This window comes from Drosophila melanogaster, chromosome 3R, assembly GCF_000001215.4.
Source record: "Drosophila melanogaster chromosome 3R".
NCBI lineage: Eukaryota > Metazoa > Arthropoda > Insecta > Diptera > Drosophilidae > Drosophila > Drosophila melanogaster.
Window position 1 is genome coordinate 8293793 of NT_033777.3, and position 16990 is coordinate 8310782.

Sequence of the window (16990 nt, forward strand, 5' to 3'; positions counted from 1 at the left end):
AATCGGAAATTTATATTAATTTATTGCACCGAATGAAAAGCGTTTGATATATTTTTAAAATGTACATATATTTAAAATATATTTGGTTAGATATAAAAATAGGTAATTGCATGTTTCGTAAACAAAAAATGTGGATTTAGTGACTACACCTTAGATTTGGATTTTTGATTTTACGCAGATCAATCTGATTCTGCTTCGCAAATGGCTCGTTGAGTATCTCAACTTTACTGCACACGGTCGCTAATTATTAACGTACAAAAAAAGAAATATTGATGAGTTCTGAGAACCTGACATCTTTTGTGCCAACATCTAAATAATTAATTCGGGTTGACCCCAAAATGCACGCGCTTATCTCGTACAACGATTTTATAGATTGCTCCTATGACTAGATTCTGGACTGGAGACTGGGAATCTGACTAGACGTCGCTCTCCTTGAGCTGGCGGACATATTGTTCGCTCAGCGACTTGGGAATCCCTTCGAAATTGATATTCGAAGGTCCAGCAGCCTGCGGCGTGCTCTGCGACTTTGAGACATTTCGTCCTGTGGGACTTGGTGGAGGCTTCTCCGTTCCGAAAGCCTGTGGTATGGCTATGACATCGGCCATTAGGGTTTGCCGACACAGGGCGGATAAGGCGCTACCAGGACTAGGAGGTGGATTCTTGGGCTTTTTGTTGCCCCTTCGTAACTTTGATGTTAAAGTGGCGAATCCCAGTTTACTAGAAATCTTGGCACTTCGGCTCACTGCTCTGGGCAAACTATCGTAGGCACTGGAGTGGCCCACACTTTCCTGATCCGTGGATGTGTCATGATAATGCTGTTGCTGTGCCGCCTCATGGACAGCTGCTCCTCCCCCTGCTCCACCCCTCATGCTGCCCGCACTGATGCTCTTTTGGAGCACCACAGATTCCGTTGCCTTAGTTGGAGTTTGGGGACCCTGGCGGGGAGTAACTGGAGCACTTTGAAGAAACTGCGCCTTGGCCAACTGGAGGCGTATGGCTCTCTCCGAAAGAGGAGTGACTGGACGTTCCGGCGCAAGAATCTGAGGTGGCGGAAACTCGAACTGCTTGGCCTTGGTTGGAGTATTGGGATGTTTACGCTGGATTCGTGGCAGAGTGTTATCTTGTTTATTGGGTAGAGTTAGCGGAACAGGCGACGGTGGCGGAGGATGCACCCGGGAGAAACTGGGTCCTGAGCTAGTCTTGGCTATCTTGTGCTCAATCTTGTTGCTCGCATTTGCACTGTGTGACTTGTGCAAAGAGTTTTTCTTGTAAAGATGAGCTTTCCGAGGCGGAACTGGAGGATTGTTTAACTCCTGATGTTTCTTGGACAATCTCTCGATGCTATCACTAGCCAGTGGCGGTCGCACAAATAGGATTCCCCGCCGGAAGTGTTCGCTACTTTGACATTTCCGGAGTTCTTCTTTGCTGGGCGGTTGTGTTATACGGTCCAAACTAATGGACTTGTACAGATTAAGGGGCTTGAGAGGGCATCTTGACTTCCCAGGTCTGTCCACCTTTTCCGATTTCTCCTCCGTGGGACTGTCCAGCTCCTTTTCTATCACAGCTAGGCCTTCCGCGGCGCTTGGTTTTGGGATAGTAGTGAAGAGTTTCCGTTTGGTCTTCACGAAGACATTGGCATTAGTGTTGTATGTTCGATTGTGTTCCGGCAGAGGAGGAGGAATAAAGGCTCCCAGCTTTGTGGGTGGAGTAACTATTGAGGAAGGAGTGGTTGAAGTGAGAGGAGTGGTGGATGCGGAGGAAGATAAAGATGGATCATGTAAAACGAGGTGCACTGGAGCAGGTGCCACGCACTGACTCTGCTCAATGAGTTCGCCTGGCTTAACCTTCAGTGACCCGTAGACTATGTCTTCTCTGGCAGTAGCCACATCATGTTCATTTGTCGTCGAGCTCAACCGGAAGTCATCATCCAAGGAACGCTGCTTCAGCCGGAAATTCTTGCGGCGCAATCGGCGCGGTGTCTCCAAAACTGAGTGGGTATCCGCATCGCTGCTGTCGCTCTCCGTCTTGCTGTTCTGCCGGGAACCCATTTTTCGCAGTCGCAGCAGTTTTTTCTTAGCAGAAGCACTTGCACTGGTTGCACCATTATTGGCAATCGGATTGGCATTCACGGTGGGCAAACTGGATCGGCACAAAGTGCCCGTTGTGGTGCTAGTCTCCGTTTCATGCTCCATCGGTGAAGCTGCACTAGCACTGTTGTCATCCTGAGCCAATCGATCCCGGCTGGAGTTGTCGCAGGTGGCATAGGCCGAACTGGAGTCCAACTGCTGCCCATCCTCGCTGGTGATGTTAATATCCGGCACTAAGTCTCGGGGATACCGGTTGCTTCCACCCTCTACAAAGTCATTAAGATTCGAATAAGGTACGGTTCGGTTAAGTGGAAGAAATTCTTACGTATACTCAGCTTAAGGCACTGCAGGCATTCATACAGTCCTTGGAGTTCCTCCAGATACTCCAGCGTTCGCTCTTGCATGGTTTCTTGGCAGCAGGCTTCGTCCAAAGGCGATTTTTGGCTCTAAAATGATAAGTATTTAGCAAACAAATTGGTAAACAAATAACTCAAATTTTTAATTGTCATCTCACCAGCTCGGTTAGTCGTCCCAGTTCGCTCTGGACATCGGATATGGCGTTGAGCACGCCCGCCCTCATCAGGTTGTTGGAGTAGTACGGATAAATGCTACGAATGCTAAGTAATGCGGCCTGGCAGTCCCGCATGGACGGGTGTTCTAGCAGATCGGGCGAAGCATTCTTCAGTTGGCCAAACAGCTCATCGGCACGTTTCAGTGCTCCCAGCAAGGGGGCCAGATTTGTGTGGGACTCAAAGCTCTGGACGCGACGCGAATTGCTGGAGGGAATGAGAAGCCATCAGTTTACGTAGGATCGGGTATTCCAAATGGCACCTACACATAGTCGTTACACTGCACCTCCTCGTACTTATATATGGGCGTCTGCTGCTCCACCAGAGTGTGAGCGGTGACCAGTGGAGAGGCGGTGTCATGAATGTGCTCCTCCACCTCCACCATCACAGCCTCCGGCTCGTCGTACTTTTTGAACTCGTGATCGGTGAGGGCGTCGGTGTCCTCGACTTCCTTCAGATCGTTGACGTCGTTTAGAGAAAGGGATGAAGCCTGCTGGGAGATGGCCTGGGCCAGGTTGCAGTTGGGTGACACACTGTCAAGGGACAGTGAACGGCTGAGAGTCGGGGAGTGATCCGCTGCCACTATAGAAAAGTTAAGAATTAACTTCAGATCGATCAGATAGTTCCATACCCACCTTTATTGCACTCCTTGTTGATGCGCCTCACATCTATGGGACAGTAACCAGGATGCAGCAGGGCAAACGTGGATGCTTCCGGCCCGATTCCCCTAGCTTTCTCCCACTCGTAAAGCTTCCTAGTGAACTTCCTCGAGATGCCCTCAAACTTCATCACCTCTCCATCCGAAGTCTTGACCTCAATTTTCTTGGTATGATCCGGTACCACAATGGCCTTTAGGCGGGACAATCTATCCAAATATTCAAGGTTTAGTCTTCAGAAGAGAAAGATTTTCGGCTGTCTACAAACTTCTCTTTCTCGTGCGGCCTATGCTTGTACCATCGATCGTCATCGGATCCCCTTCTTGTACTCTGACTGTGCTTGGATCCTCGCTTCAGGGAGTCATTGTCCGAGGTAGTGCCGCCACCAGGAGCGCACTTCAACCGATTCCACTGCTCTGTGGGCAAGGCATGTTGTTAAATATGACTATAAAAGGAAAAACCGTGCCAAATACCAACCCAACTTCTTCTGAAACTTCTCGGGCAGATCCTTCTGATCAGGCAAAGCGCACAATCCTTGGCCCTCCAACTTCACTTGACCCATGCTCCACAGATTCCAGTCAATCTTGGGCTTAACATCCCCACTTTGGCTCTTGGCCGTGGGACTTGCTGCTGGTTCTGATGAGGTGATTGATCCTGCAGAGCAATTTTGCTGCTTGGCCCGCCACTTGGTTAGCTTCTTTTTGAACTGTGGGGTAAGATTCTGCTCCAGCTGGGCTGTGGACATGAGTTCGTTGTGCAACAGTTGGGTGGGCGAGTGCTCCTCGCTGCTGCGCTTTCCACTACCAGCTCCTCCTCCGGCTGCTCCACTTCCCAGTTTGACACCTAAAATGGTGGTTTAGCATTGATTAGAGGCTTATTGGATATGTCTTCAATGTTTTTGAGGATCCCTACTGCGGTTGCTGGCGCTGGAACGCTCTAACTCGAGTTGCTTGCCCTTAAACTCTGAATCTAGTTTGAGTACGAGAAGTTGATAATGTTGAAATATCTCGTCATCGGCGTTCTGTGGGAAATTCTTACAGTTTGGCGTAGTGGGTTCCGAGAAATCACCACTGGATAGATCCTCGCTCTCTGCAAAATACCACAAGGTTAAAGAAGTTTCGTTATGACAAAGGGATTGTGGAGTGAAACCATCCCCTCTTGGACCTACCAAATTCACCAAAGAAATCCGATTGCCTGGAAGGACTGCTGGGCACCGAGGAGGTCCCCGGCGAATGGACACGACGCATGCGCGAATCCTTGGGACTCTTGAGCGGAGAGTGCAGTTGTGGCAGATCACTATACATCTGGTTCACCTGGTTGAGATTCAGTGGACTCGGTGGCACCTTTTGTCGACGACTGCTGGTAGCCTTAATCTCCGCCACATGATCCTCTGGCAGGACCTCAAAGTCGGAGAAGGCTTTCGACCTTCGCAATGACTTGCTGGATGATGATTTGATTGGTAGTGGCGGAGCTGAAGATTTAATATTGTCCAGGCGTTCGTCAGTAGCGGATTTTCGTAACTCCACCTCAAAGTTGGAGTCGCGGGATTCGCAGCGGGTATCACTTTTAGAGGAATCACGACCTGGAAAGGATTGACATTACTCTAACGAGCTGTAAATTAATTATTATTAAGAGAATTACGATAATTCTGTCGGGTGGTGGCCTCAAGATCATCCATGGAGCTGGCCGAACTGATGGTACCAGGTGTCCCACCCGTATCACTCATAATATGACCAGAGGAGGAGCTGATGATGCTGTCCGCGGAACTGCTGCCGGCTGCCGCGCTAATGGGCACCTTGAGGTATCTGAAAAATAAATAAGCAATAGAATAACGCCAATGAGAGTAACAATCCGCAATACAAACCTCTCCACCTCATGGTTGAGTGGCATCAAGACGTGGTTTTCCAGAGCACCTGGTCCCGAAGGCGGCACATTTGCCCGCTCCCACTTGAAGGCGGCCTTGACCTTGGTCCACTTGGACACCTTGGCCTTGTTGTCGCTGTAGGTGCTTTGACGCCTCAGGATATATGGTCGCGAGGAGCTCAGCTTTAGACTGGGACGATCGCCCTTCATGAACACGTTTATGTCCTCCTCCATCATGGACTTGCTACGCTCGCGAATACTGTATAACAAAGTGTAATTTTGTTTTTGAATTATATTCATACGCAAAAAATCATAATCACCGTTTAAACTTTCCCTGCTTGAAGGGCGGCACCACCTCAGTGCCCATCAGAGATTCTAGCCAGGTAAGGGAGTGCTCCAGATCGAACTGATGGTCAGTATTGTTGGAGCGAGGCGGCTTGGTGGGTGGATGCTGATTGGCAACTTGACTAGTGGAAGGAACATCGTCATCATCAACAACTGTCAGCTCAGCTTCCCGTTCACCCGCCTCGTTGTCGGTGATGGTGGCTAGTCGGTGCTCCAGAAATCCCTCCAGCAAAGCGTACGTGCGAGTCAGCTCATCCATGGCTTCAATTGCCGAGTTGAGGCGAGTTTTCAGCGGTTCGATGGTGCCCCGATCCGCCCGATAGGGCTGGCACTTGGAGCAAGAGTGCTTACCCAGTTCGCAAACGGGCAGATCCTTGGCCTCTCTCCTCTCGAATTTAGGGGAGGCGGAGAGATTGCGGGCACGGGAGGCCACCGCCGGAAACTGGAAAATGTTCTCTTCCGTGCGACCGCACATCGCCGGCGGAGCGGTGGGCAAGGACTCATAGTGCAGGACATTCTGCCGGGATCGCGTTCGTCGGGGTTTTGGCGGTGGATGCGGCGGCGGAGGTGGCTTGTCCCACTCCATCTCGATATCGCTCAATAGGAACTTGTTTGTTTACTCTGCCCGATTCGCCACTAAAAACGCACACAAGAAAAGAATATCCGAGAATTATCAAAATCGGGAGATTGTTTATAGAAGAGGAAGACCAATGTGGAACGTCCGCCGCCAAGCACACACACACACACAAACACACACACACATACAAACGAGTCCTAAAGTGTAACGATTAAGTCCGCGAAATGTAAACAATATTTTCGAAAATCCCATTTCAGCACGTTTTCCCACATGTGCGAAAGTTTTGAATCTTTCCCAAAAATATGCACGCGTGTGGTCACTTAACCGAAACGGAGAACCGATTCGGAATGCACTGTGTTATTGTGTTTTGGGTCTTGATTACGCTTTTGGCTCAACAACTGGATGCCATCGTGCGTCGGGAGGCCCGCCGAAGAACAAATAAAAGCACGCCGCAAACCAAACTATTTATAAAACGCTGACACTCTTTTGTTTGCCTCCCCATGGCGATCGCACTACGCCACCACACACACCCAATGTGCCGCTGGCCCCCTTCTCGATTCCCCATCGCCAAGTGCGCAACACTTCCTTTATTCCACTTTTAGGTTACACGCAATTAATATTTCCAATTTATGCGAAAGTGCACGCACTCGCGAAAGAAATGTGCTGGATGGATGGATGGACGGACGTGGACCGGTGGATCAGTGGGTGGGTGGGTGAATGGGTGGATGGCTGGTGCTGGGATCAGATCATGTGTATCTGAAGTCGGCGGCCCCCATTACTTTCGCCACTTTCCGAACGTTATATCGAAACTGTTGCCACACATTGAATACACACATTTTTCTTTTCTTCGCTCGACTTTTCTTCCTGGCTGCGCTTCTTTTGTTTAATGGGTTTATGCGCAAGGTTGTCGGTCTATTTTTGGTGTTTTGTTGAAAGGAAAAACAATAACAAATTATTACTTGCACTTTTCCTACTTGCACACTCGGTCGTCCGACCCGCCGCGGAATTTTCATCGGCCACTCGCTCGCTGTCTCTTTCTCTCTCCCTCACGGATACTCGCGATTTTCCGCGACTTTGAAATTCCGTATACGTCCGTTCCGTTCGTCGGTCGAAGCTATTCTGAGCGGTACGGCGCTTTTGAACACATCGGAAAAGTTGAAAATTTTGAGATTTATTTATAGAGAGAACGGGCAGTGTTTTGATCTCTTTGCTGATTTCCAAAGGTCTCTTTGAATATAATTAATCAATGGGTTAATCAGCCCTATAGTGGATTTCTTATTGAAAAATAATAATTAAAATTCAATCACTATGTAATTAAATGTATTTTTACAATTTATGAGATAAAAATTGGGTGTACAGGTTCATACCCAATTTCTAACTCATAAATTATTATTCGAATAAACGCACCTCAAAATAGTTTTTGAAAAAGCCCGTTAAAAACATTGACTTCAATTCGTGCTATTACTATTAGCCAAGTTTACAACCATGGTTCGTGGTCAGGCTTTTATCAGCTACAGTGTGGTAAACAGTAGTTTTCCGACGAAGAGTTGGCAGTTCTGGCCGGCGAGGTTATGCAAAGCGAGAGGTTTGCATTCCAGTAAATAGTAATATTTCTGAAAGAAATGCAGTCCATTCTGTCTTCAATGAGGGCACTGGCCCTGCGCCAGAGCACGGTGGAGCCCCTCCGCCTGCTGCATCTTTCCGCCGTGAGCGAGGCGGCCCGTAAAGGAACTCGGGAGAAGGCCCGCAAGAAGAAAGTCAAGGTGGAAGTGAAGAAGGTTGGATTCATCCCGCACAACCAGCGCAACAAGAAGTAGGTTGTCAGCTCGATGTCCATAACACCGGATTTACTATCGTTCTTCTCTAGAATCAATGTGAAACGGGCGGACAAACATGTGGATGACTCCTGGAAACAGGTGCCCAAAGATGACTGCTATGTGGGGCGCTACTACCGCTGGCCAGTGTACTCGGTGCAGGAAGCTATCCAGTGCCATCGGGAGACGCATCATCCCAGCATGTACAACGTACCCAATGCTCCCCTCAATTTGGATATTGAACTCAACATGCAGGCGGAGAAGATCACACGTTTTGTGGATAACTTCCAGCGCATGGCCATGATTCCACACAAGTTTGACCACGGCGAGGAGCGGAAGATCATAGTTTTCACCAAGGGAAATGTGAGTGCAGCTTCTTAGTACAAAATCATAAAATAACATCTTGAAATTTATTTCCAGAATGAAGTCCTGGAGGCCAGGGAAGCTGGCGCCTCGCTAGTCGGCGGCGTGGAGCTCATTAAGGATATTACCAGCGGCGAGCTGCTGCTCTCCGACTACCAGTACGTCATTGCCCATCCGAATATACTGGCCGAGCTGGTGGCCCTGCGAGGCCTGATGAAACGCAAGTTCCCAAATCCAAAGAGCGAGACGCTGGGCACCAACCTGGCCGAGATGATCGTCAAATTCTCCAGCGGCATTAGTTACAGTGCAGCCAAGGATGAGTACCAGCAAAACTTTGGCCTGATCACCGCCAGTGTGGGCACTTTGGACATGGATGTCCAGAAGCTTGAGGAGAACATCAAGTTCCTACTGCAGGATATTAACACTATGAGGCCCAAGCGCGAGGGACGTTTCATTACACGTGTCCTGCTGAAGAGCCCGCCAAGCAGTGAGCAGCTGAAAATCGATCCCTTTGTCTACGTTCCAGAGATGTGGGACAAGAGCACGGCGAAGGTGAAAAGGGATGGGGCCAAGAAGCAGACAGAGCCGGCGGAACCCCAAGAAGCAGTTGCCTCCAATTAGTTAAAACAGAAGCCTATGTATTTTTGTTGATGGATTGTTTGTGCATACTTTAAACTTACATCTCCTAGAGTCCTAAACAGTCTACTTTACTTTGGCAGCTTTTAATTGCATTCAGGCCTTCTGGGTGGCGGTGCTGCGTTGTTGGTGCTGGCGCATCATCTCCAGCTGCTTGACACGGGTGTAGGCGGCGCTGGCCACCAGGACCACCACATTGGAGGTCCACCAGAGAGCCGATCGAACGTCATGGTAGTACTGAGTGGCGATCACCGTTTGAGCGCAGGCCTTGGCCGTTCCCGAGATATTATGCGTCAGGGCGGATGTGACCTGAAATATCGATCGGGCTAGATAAGCGATTAACATGTGAATTGTTTGATTACCTTGATTTCCAGCGCAGTGACAAATCCAATGGCAAAGCCACAAAGGCCACTAAGCGTCATCGCGGCCCAGAACCAAGAAGCCCACAGGTGCGGATACGTGATAATGCTCTCCAGCTCGCCATTGATGATGATCAGGGGCAGGAAGAGCAACGTGGAGTAGAGATTATTGTAGTAGCTAAGCAGCCATACCTCCTGGTTGACATAACCCAATGATTTCTTCGTCTGAATAGAAAACATGGCCAAAGCAAGCGAACTAAGCACTCCAAAGATGGTTCCCCGCCAGGAGAAGACCTCCGTCAGGCTTTCTTGGTCCACACCCAGCCAGAATCCAACGACAATAGCGCCACAACACAGCAGGCACTTGAAGCTGGTTCGTTGGCGTAGAATCACGTAAGTGAGGACCACACTAAACACGGTTGTTAGGGAGCGACCGATGTAGTAGAAGGCCACTGTGACGTAGGACAGCGACAGGTTGTTGGCCCCAATCATCAGGGTATAGAGCACAGATAGAGGCAGGATCTTGCGGAAGGTGTCGATGTCCAGTGGATTTCCCTCGGGAAACGTAAATACCGAGGGGTACTTCCTGCTCAGCCGACTTGCCACAAAACATATCACTGTGGAAACCACGCATTGGAACCAGGACATAAAGAGCGGAGCTCCCAGGTTTACTGTATCGCTGCTCAGCAGGTGCTTATTTACGAATACCGTCAATATCGAGGTGCACCTGTGGAAGAAATGGAACTGCAGGCGGCGCACAGATGGAGGGTTCGCACGCATTACTCACCAGTAGAGCGACACGACGAAGAATATCTTTAGGTATTTGTTAACCAGCCGGTTGTGCTCCTCCAGATTCTTGTACATTTCGGAGTTTTTAGGAATTGCAGAGCAATTTGTGCGAGCCAAAAGTAATTGTGCGTTTATTTTTACACGTATCTGCTACCCGGTCTGCCGATCAGCTGTTTTCGCTGAGAACGTTTCGGTTGAGTGCGGGGGTGGATTCAGCAGTTGTTCGTTGTGAGATAAAATGAATAATGAAATAAAAACAATCAGCACAAGAGTTCAACGACAGTTTCTTGCTCACCTTTATTGTGCGTTTTCAAAATGCTCTAATTGAAAAAAGTTGTTGAAAACTGTTGATTTAAATTTATTCGTTACAAATTAAATACATACATTATCCAAATCTTATTCTGTCGAGTGTTTTAACCAAACTTGTTACAGAAATAAAGTGCTATGATATAACAAAATATTAATTAAAATACATTTATGTTGTGAGGTGCTCGAAAGAGTGTTTATGTGGTGGATTCATTAATTTATTTTACAGCCTAGTTCTTTTCTAGGAAATATAAACATTTTTGTGTTTCTGAAGTTCCTTTAATGCGTTTATTGCCACTGTTTTCCTTATGATACTCCTCTGTACTTGCTAATTCAAGTCGACAATCCCCAAAATGTACACGTTATAGTAATTATTCTCTGTTAATCTCTCTCGCTGACTCTATAAATAAAGGAGTATGGCCATTTCGCCTACTTCTCCCACTCGCGGAACTCGGTTCCATTTGGAGGCTTCACGGTGACTCTTTCTTTGCCCACCTCATTCCAGTTGGTGCTGAGCACGGTGCCTCCGGACTCCGAGAAGGACTTGTTCATGGCCTTTTGGACCTCGGGCGAGGATGAGCTGTAGATTTTCTTGAACAGGTTGGTGAGGGCCGCCTCGCCCTTGGCCTCCTTCTCGTCGATCTTTTCCTCCTCGCTGACCAGCTGGTCCCAGTTCTTGGCCTTGGGTTTCACCGGTGCAGCCACGATGGCCTCCTCCAGATTCTCCCACCGAATTCCCGTCTCCTTAGCCAGTGTGATTTCCACTTTGGTCGAAAAGGCCTTGTAGGAGGAACGCTCCACAACAATGGGATGAAGCAGCTTCAGGTCCAACTCGTAGCCATCCGCCGTCATGTGGACTCGCTTCTGGGTAATCTCCACAGCATAGTTCTTATCGACGGCGTTCTTCAGGAGCACGGTGATGACCACCTTGGTCTCCGACTGGTACCAGTCGTGGCGCACGGACATCTTGCTGCTTCAGCTGGTACTGGAAATTGGGAATTGTTGAGGATTCCCCTATAATTGCTTTCGCCCACTAAACGGGGTTAATTTTATTATTATCTGGAATTATCTAGAATTCAATACAAATGAATGTGACTAAAGGCAGTGCTACCAGATATAAAATGATTATCGACAATCGATTTTTTGTAGCTTAAGTGGCAGCGCCTATTAAGTTTCAACATTCAAACGTCGATATCGATAAGTATCGACGAACCGGTTCAGAAATCAGGGCTGTGAGCGTGGAATAAGGTGTAGCAACGACTCTAACCTTAATGGAACTGTTGGTGCGGCAAGTAATTTCCAGCACTGCAAAAACTTAAATTAAGGCGCCAATTTCCCTTTTACAAATTTGATTTTTTTGTTTGAACTTTTCATCACGATTGAAATAATTTCAACAGACTAGAAAGTTGTCAAAGACAAAAAAAAGGTTACAAGTTCTTTTTTGCAAGGATACAAATCCACGGGAAATTATTTGAAATCTGCTCACACCAACTGCTCACTTCAACTGCAGCCAACTGAAAACAAAGTTCTAGCCAATTTACGGGCACTTTAATTTCGGTACTTCGCTTTGGGGAAAAAACAGCAGTCGAAAGCGCATAAGTCCCGACGACAGCAAACATAAATTCCAGTCGTCTGGATCCACCCCCCTAAAGAAATCCGCATAGTCAAAGTTTGTCCAAAGTGACAGCAGAATTGAAAAGTGTGCGAGGGGCTGGGCAAGTGGCCCAGAAACTATTTACTGCTCTAAGTTTTATGACTTGCACTCGACTTTTTTTGTATGCTTGCCTTTCCGATCAATTGACAATTATCTTGTGAGAATTGAAGAACAGCTGCTAAAATTCGGAAGACACGCCACTTTTGCATTTAAGTGTGGCAAACAAATTTATTCACAACATAATTTTTTCTCTTAACTTATAACTTTACTCTAACATTATAACTTCGCATATTTGCATCTATAAATAAAATAATAAATAAAACTAAAATATGAAATATGGAATATACAGTTACATTTACATTTCACGCGTGTTTTATGTGCAATTCCTGTACAGATTTGAGAAAATGTCGAGAATAACATTTTATTGCATTCATTACATTTCATTAACATTTGCATGCGAAGGGGAAAATTTAACAGAAGCGTTCTATTCCATATTATTATAGAAATGTTATATTTATCGCATGCGAGAAACCGAGCTATGTAAACTAACAGTCTGCATTCGCGCTTAACAGCTGTGCTGAATAGAGAGGGGTAAGCTGGCTGTTAAAATTTGACACGTGTACACGGTGTACATAAAACGACGTAAAAATAAAGTAGAAATGCTGTTTCGCTCTGATGAGAAAACCAATTGGAAAATATCTAGCCAAGTCAAATTGGAATTTAGTAACTAAAGATTATAAAGATTTATATGTACAGTAAATATAGGCAACGAAAGCAAATGAAAACTATGGCTATTTAAAGTACTCATCACTTGGCCAAAAACACTCTTTCACTGCTTCCACTTACGACAATTAACTGTAAATTATATTTTCCATCAAACGCAATCCGCTCCCCTCCCCCCGGCCAACGAACGCAAGCTGGCATCTCGAAACCGAAATTTATCGAAAACTTTTAGTAAAGCAAATATTGACGTGGTTTCGAGTGGTTGGATGGCTGCGCGGGTGGAGGGGATTGGAGTGCGCTGCACTTGGCGGGAAATGCACTTGGACGGCATACAAATGGCGATGCTGCGATGCGAGTGATGATACAAACGACGTGTTAGCTTGCTTGTTTGTTTGTCACTTGCGCCGCGTGCAGAAAGTAAGAGCCCACCCACTCCCACTCGCGCCAGCTCCACAAAACTTGACCTTATGGCTCTCCAGTTTAGCTGCCTAATATGGTCGTAGCGACCATGCACGCCAGCCAACATCTTTCCGGGATTGAGCCCTCGAAAAGCTGACACTGATTAATAGCTTAAGAAGCAGGAAGCCATTGCCGTAAAGCTAGCTACATGCATTGGGTCAGCATTCGCATCCGCCAGCGTCGTTATTTGCATGATAAAAGCAAAGTGCTTGCAACGTTCAGCTGCGCCGATTGAGCAGCTCCTGGAGCAGCAGGGCGCATCAGCTGGGTCCGGCAAAGCCATAAAAGCGAGCCAGAGATGATAAAACCGAAATGGCTGCCACGAACACGTCCGCCGGCGAAGCCCTGCAATTGATAACCTAGAATGCTCGCTCGGCTAGCAACGTGACCCAGTTAACACGAAAGTGCATCATCGACGGTCAGGTACGTCGATAAAGTCACACTCGAAAAGGTAATTGGAAAGCAAACAGGGTGGTCTTTACCATCAGATGCGCCTTAAACTAGGTTACTTTATTCCGAAAAGCCATATATCTTAACGTTGCCAGCGTCACGTCGCCGATCGTTGTCCTTCTCATCGCAGGCGTAGGCCAGCAGGTACTGCTTCGGATGCCAGGCCACCGTGAACGTGGAGGCGTCCACGTGAATGTCGGTTACCCGCTCGCCCGTCTCCGTGAAGGCAATGTCGATAATGAGGTCCTCGCTGGCCAAGGCAATCATTCGCTCGTCGTGGCTAAACGATATGGTGCGGACGGGCCACTCCAGGCGGCTGATCATGCGCAGGCAGGCCAGCTCGTTGGCATCCCACAAGGAGACTTGTGCGTCCGCCGAGCCAGTGGCAAAGTATTTACCTGGAAACGAAAGAGGCATATTTAGATATGATATGAGATTGCAATGGCTGCCTACCCGTGGGTCCGAACTCAATGCAAATGCAGTTGGCGGGATGGGCCTTCAGGGTCATCTGGTGCTCGAGACTGGGATAGCTGAGGATATGCATGCAGCCGAGTCCGTTGGTTAGGAAGAACAGGTCGTTGGTGTTGTTCCACGATATCTCGTTGACCTCGAAGCTGAACGGCTCCTCCACGCGAATCTTGTTCGTGCGTGTGTCTATAAAGGTGATCAGATCCTCCTTGTTGCCCACGGCGATCGTTTTGCCATCGGGCGACCAGGCAATGTTGATATTCTCCCCCTTGGTGTTCGTCACCGATACGCATTTTCCAACTCGTATGTCCCAGATGCGCACGGTCTTGTCTCCGCTTGCGGTGGCAAACTGGTCGGGATTGGTGCGATGCCAACACAGCTGGTCCACGGACGCAGTGTGTCCCCGGTATGTGTTGCCCTTCAAGAAGCGGTCCCGCTCCAGCGAGTAGACGACCACCGTCTTGTCGAAGCTTCCGGAGGCCAGGTAACGACCATCGGCATTCCAGCAGACCGAGTGAACCTGTGGGCAGGCGGGAATTCATTGGTTGCCCAATAAATGTGGCCATCGTGCTCACCTTAGACATGTGCGACCGCTGCTCGCGGATTTTGCTGTGACTCCGCAAATACGACTTCAGGTCTTCCAATGTCTGCTCCGTGCGACTCATTGTTAAATGTTTATTTATATTTCAACCGGCTTTTTCTTAAAAGATCTAAACAACAATGTGACTGTAGCCCACTAACCAAATTATACTAACTGCCCGATTTGCATTAGCAAGGACTCACACCAATATATCGATTCCTGGCTTAGCGGCTAATTCAAATATTCTTACAATCTCTGAGGTAACGTTTTCAAACGAGTTTCTGCCAACATTCAAGCTCATATCTTTTGTTGTTAATTACGCTATTGTTTGCGCTGCAAACATTTAAACAAGCAGAGAGAGAGAGAGAGAGAGAGAGAGAGAGAGAGTTTAATGTCAACAAAACTTTATTGTATCGCTGCAGCAAAACAAACATTAAATGAGGAAAACAAATAAATAAGAATTACAAGCCTAGATTGTGGCAGTGCACTATTGAAGTCTGTGGTTTCGCGGCGGCTCGCGCACATTCCGATCGCTCTTGTCGTGGATATGCACATTCTCCGCTAGCTCCACGTTGGCATGCAAGGCCGCGTCATTGGCATTCAAGTGCGCCTCCTGGGCGGACAAGGTAGCCTTCTCCGCCGCATCGCGCGTTTCCTCGTAGTCCAGTCGAGCTGCATAAGCCTGCGATTCGGCGTGCTCCAGCTTGGTCTTGGCCTGGGCCACCATATCAATTTGCGAAGCTAGCTCGGCCGCCGCCTCCGATGCTGCCTTTTGTGCCAACTCCGAGGCGGATTGGGCATTGTTAAGTGCGGCAGTTAGGACACTGACATGGTTGATGGCCTGCTGGGCGGCATATTGGGCTGCCTTGGCGGATCTCTTGGCCTGCTGCAGTTGGGTCAGCTCGTTCTCCATGGCCTTGTGGGCCTCCACGCTCTGATCCTCCAGCCGATGGAGCAGCACCTCTTTGCCCTTGAGCACGGCCACAGCTGTGCCGGCTGCTTGTGCTGCCGCCTGAGCCAGAGTACTTTTGGCCACATAGGATGCCTGTTTGCCTGCCGCATTTTGGCTGGCCACTGCGGACAGGGCCTGATCCGCTGAACCCTTCGCTATGCTGCGCAATCCATTGTCGGCCAGGTAGCCACCGCTTCCTCCTCCACCGCCTCCGCGGTGGGAGTGCACTATGTAATCGGAGGAGCCTTCGAAGTGGGAGAGCTTCACCTTGGCCGGTTCGAATTCGTCGTGGTTAATCGCCTCGTAGGTGTATGGCGGCACCTCGTGCTCGATCACCGCCGTTTGCTGGGGCACTGGACCCGGTCCATGGGGCGATGGCGGCGGTGGTGGCGGCGGCACATTGACGTGATGGTGATAGTGTGGCTCCTTCCGTTTGATCTTGCGACCCTGCGTCGGCATGGCCACTAAATCAAAGTCCCAATTTAGCCACATTTGCATGAGGAAGTCATGTGCGACTCACCCAAAAACAGCGCCAGGAGCAGCAGGTGCAGCAGCGATGGCATCTCTGGCGATTATGCAATGGAGCAGCTGGCGAAAGGAAGTCGCACAACCGGAAGACTCGTGATCACCGCAGGCGCAAGCTTTTGGGTTCCTCTGTCGCACGCCGAGTGCTGAAAGAAAACAAATTTCCGTTTTTAATTGGGGAAAAGTTTCTTCATTGTTTTTCACGTATGTATATGCTTTTCAGTTTAGTTAGCTAGTTAGTTGTTGATTGCATCTCACTAAAATAAACTTGTTACGAAATGTACCACTTCATTCTGCATTAAAAATATCTTCACATCTGAAGGACACCTTTTGCGAGTGCATAATCATTGGGCAACCGGTTACATAGCCGCTTTGCCTATTAGCTAATATTTTATGGTGCGGCACTTTCTTTGCTCTAGGATGGCCGGTAAGTCGTTAGTGGGTCACGGAATGATATGTTCCACGAGAGAACCTGTTTAGTTTGAAGCGCAGCCAAACTGGACACTGCACACAAGGCACACACCAATCACTCAGTTTTGACACCAACGCACCTCTCGATCTCGATCTCGACTTGGACTTGGACTTGACCGACACGAACGTCCTGTGCGGACCAGAGATAAAATGCTTATGACTCGAGTGGAGGATCGCCCGCCAAGCGGAGTCAATGTGGATGGACGAGTTCGGTGAAAAACGCTTTTACTTTCGCACTAGATGAAGCTAGGAGCGCGCAACAGGTAGAGCTGGAGGCTGGTGGCTGGGGGAGCGGCAAGTGGGCGCAGTAAATCCGGTGGAGACTCAACGACGATTGCCAGTTG

General features: G+C 48.5%; 6 protein-coding genes and 1 non-coding gene across 11 annotated transcripts; 1 reads left to right on the plus strand and 6 right to left on the minus strand.

Annotated features, from left to right (window-relative positions):
• Positions 1-50: 50 nt before the first annotated feature.
• On the minus strand, positions 51-7186 carry CG9626 (uncharacterized protein). Of its 4 annotated transcripts, NM_001275440.1 has the most exons (14): positions 7057-7186; positions 5496-6156; positions 5177-5434; positions 4954-5117; positions 4481-4894; positions 4351-4401; positions 4225-4281; positions 3790-4155; positions 3581-3728; positions 3292-3521; positions 2923-3238; positions 2602-2863; positions 2413-2533; positions 51-2353 (listed from the first exon to the last, which is right to left on the minus strand). In NM_001275440.1, the coding sequence occupies exons 2-14, from the start codon at positions 6104-6106 to the stop codon at positions 417-419; spliced, it is 4935 nt and encodes a 1644-aa protein (NP_001262369.1). In that variant the 5' UTR covers positions 6107-6156; positions 7057-7186; the 3' UTR covers positions 51-416. The 4 variants fall into 4 exon arrangements, with proteins under 4 accessions (NP_001262369.1, NP_001246984.1, NP_001246983.1 ...); NM_001260055.2 differs by having other exon boundaries at positions 4225-4401; positions 7072-7186; NM_001260054.2 differs by having other exon boundaries at positions 4225-4401.
• A 461-nt stretch (positions 7187-7647) lies between these two features.
• Positions 7648-8978, plus strand: mRpL1 (mitochondrial ribosomal protein L1). The gene is made up of 3 exons (NM_079551.4): positions 7648-7910; positions 7965-8274; positions 8332-8978. The coding sequence occupies exons 1-3, from the start codon at positions 7720-7722 to the stop codon at positions 8893-8895; spliced, it is 1065 nt and encodes a 354-aa protein (NP_524275.1). The 5' UTR covers positions 7648-7719; the 3' UTR covers positions 8896-8978.
• On the minus strand, positions 8894-10231 carry nac (neuronally altered carbohydrate). The gene is made up of 3 exons (NM_141525.2): positions 10057-10231; positions 9273-9996; positions 8894-9219 (listed from the first exon to the last, which is right to left on the minus strand). Exons 1-3 carry the CDS (start codon positions 10131-10133, stop codon positions 9007-9009), a joined length of 1014 nt encoding a protein of 337 aa, NP_649782.1. The 5' UTR covers positions 10134-10231; the 3' UTR covers positions 8894-9006.
• Positions 10232-10397: 166 nt separating this feature from the next.
• Sgt1 (suppressor-of-G2-allele-of-skp1) lies at positions 10398-11482 on the minus strand. The gene has a single exon (NM_141526.4). It carries the CDS (start codon positions 11328-11330, stop codon positions 10794-10796), a length of 537 nt encoding a protein of 178 aa, NP_649783.2. The 5' UTR covers positions 11331-11482; the 3' UTR covers positions 10398-10793.
• A 2198-nt stretch (positions 11483-13680) lies between these two features.
• tex lies at positions 13681-14853 on the minus strand. Its single transcript, NM_141527.3, has 3 exons — positions 14694-14853; positions 14104-14638; positions 13681-14048 (listed from the first exon to the last, which is right to left on the minus strand). The coding sequence occupies exons 1-3, from the start codon at positions 14781-14783 to the stop codon at positions 13711-13713; spliced, it is 963 nt and encodes a 320-aa protein (NP_649784.1). The 5' UTR covers positions 14784-14853; the 3' UTR covers positions 13681-13710.
• On the minus strand, positions 14639-14693 carry mir-4918 (mir-4918 stem loop). Its single transcript, NR_048346.1, has one exon. It is a non-coding gene; the product is annotated as a mir-4918 precursor RNA (primary transcript).
• A 235-nt stretch (positions 14854-15088) lies between the features above and the next one.
• On the minus strand, positions 15089-16986 carry CG11693 (uncharacterized protein). Of its 2 annotated transcripts, NM_001260056.1 has the most exons (3): positions 16727-16986; positions 16171-16321; positions 15089-16114 (listed from the first exon to the last, which is right to left on the minus strand). In NM_001260056.1, exons 2-3 carry the CDS (start codon positions 16211-16213, stop codon positions 15186-15188), a joined length of 972 nt encoding a protein of 323 aa, NP_001246985.1. In that variant the 5' UTR covers positions 16214-16321; positions 16727-16986; the 3' UTR covers positions 15089-15185. The 2 variants fall into 2 exon arrangements, with proteins under 2 accessions (NP_001246985.1, NP_649785.1); NM_141528.2 differs by having other exon boundaries at positions 15089-16986.
• Positions 16987-16990: the final 4 nt, after the last annotated feature.

Bases quoted from the DNA above. Each gene is read 5' to 3' on its own strand.
- CG9626 (NM_001260055.2), bottom strand. From the start codon at position 6,106: ATGGAGTGGGACAAGCCACCTCCGCCGCCGCATCCACCGCCAAAACCC. The intron at 5,435-5,495 runs GTGATTATGATT...TTTGTTATACAG, and splicing joins AAGCAGGGAAAGTTTAAACG to TATTCGCGAGCGTAGCAAGT. The intron at 2,534-2,601 runs GTGAGATGACAA...TTATCATTTTAG, and splicing joins TGGGACGACTAACCGAGCTG to AGCCAAAAATCGCCTTTGGA.
- mRpL1 (NM_079551.4), top strand. From the start codon at position 7,720: ATGCAGTCCATTCTGTCTTCAATGAGGGCACTGGCCCTGCGCCAGAGC. The intron at 7,911-7,964 runs GTAGGTTGTCAG...GTTCTTCTCTAG, and splicing joins CACAACCAGCGCAACAAGAA to AATCAATGTGAAACGGGCGG. The intron at 8,275-8,331 runs GTGAGTGCAGCT...ATTTATTTCCAG, and splicing joins TAGTTTTCACCAAGGGAAAT to AATGAAGTCCTGGAGGCCAG.
- nac (NM_141525.2), bottom strand. From the start codon at position 10,133: ATGTACAAGAATCTGGAGGAGCACAACCGGCTGGTTAACAAATACCTA. The intron at 9,997-10,056 runs GTGAGTAATGCG...TTTCTTCCACAG, and splicing joins TTCGTCGTGTCGCTCTACTG to GTGCACCTCGATATTGACGG. The intron at 9,220-9,272 runs GTAATCAAACAA...TCGATATTTCAG, and splicing joins TCACTGCGCTGGAAATCAAG to GTCACATCCGCCCTGACGCA.
- Sgt1 (NM_141526.4), bottom strand. From the start codon at position 11,330: ATGTCCGTGCGCCACGACTGGTACCAGTCGGAGACCAAGGTGGTCATC.
- tex (NM_141527.3), bottom strand. From the start codon at position 14,783: ATGAGTCGCACGGAGCAGACATTGGAAGACCTGAAGTCGTATTTGCGG. The intron at 14,639-14,693 runs GTGAGCACGATG...GCCTGCCCACAG, and splicing joins AGCGGTCGCACATGTCTAAG to GTTCACTCGGTCTGCTGGAA. The intron at 14,049-14,103 runs GTAGGCAGCCAT...TTTCGTTTCCAG, and splicing joins CATTGAGTTCGGACCCACGG to GTAAATACTTTGCCACTGGC.
- CG11693 (NM_001260056.1), bottom strand. From the start codon at position 16,213: ATGCCATCGCTGCTGCACCTGCTGCTCCTGGCGCTGTTTTTGG. The intron at 16,115-16,170 runs GTGAGTCGCACA...ACTTTGATTTAG, and splicing joins GCTCCTGGCGCTGTTTTTGG to TGGCCATGCCGACGCAGGGT.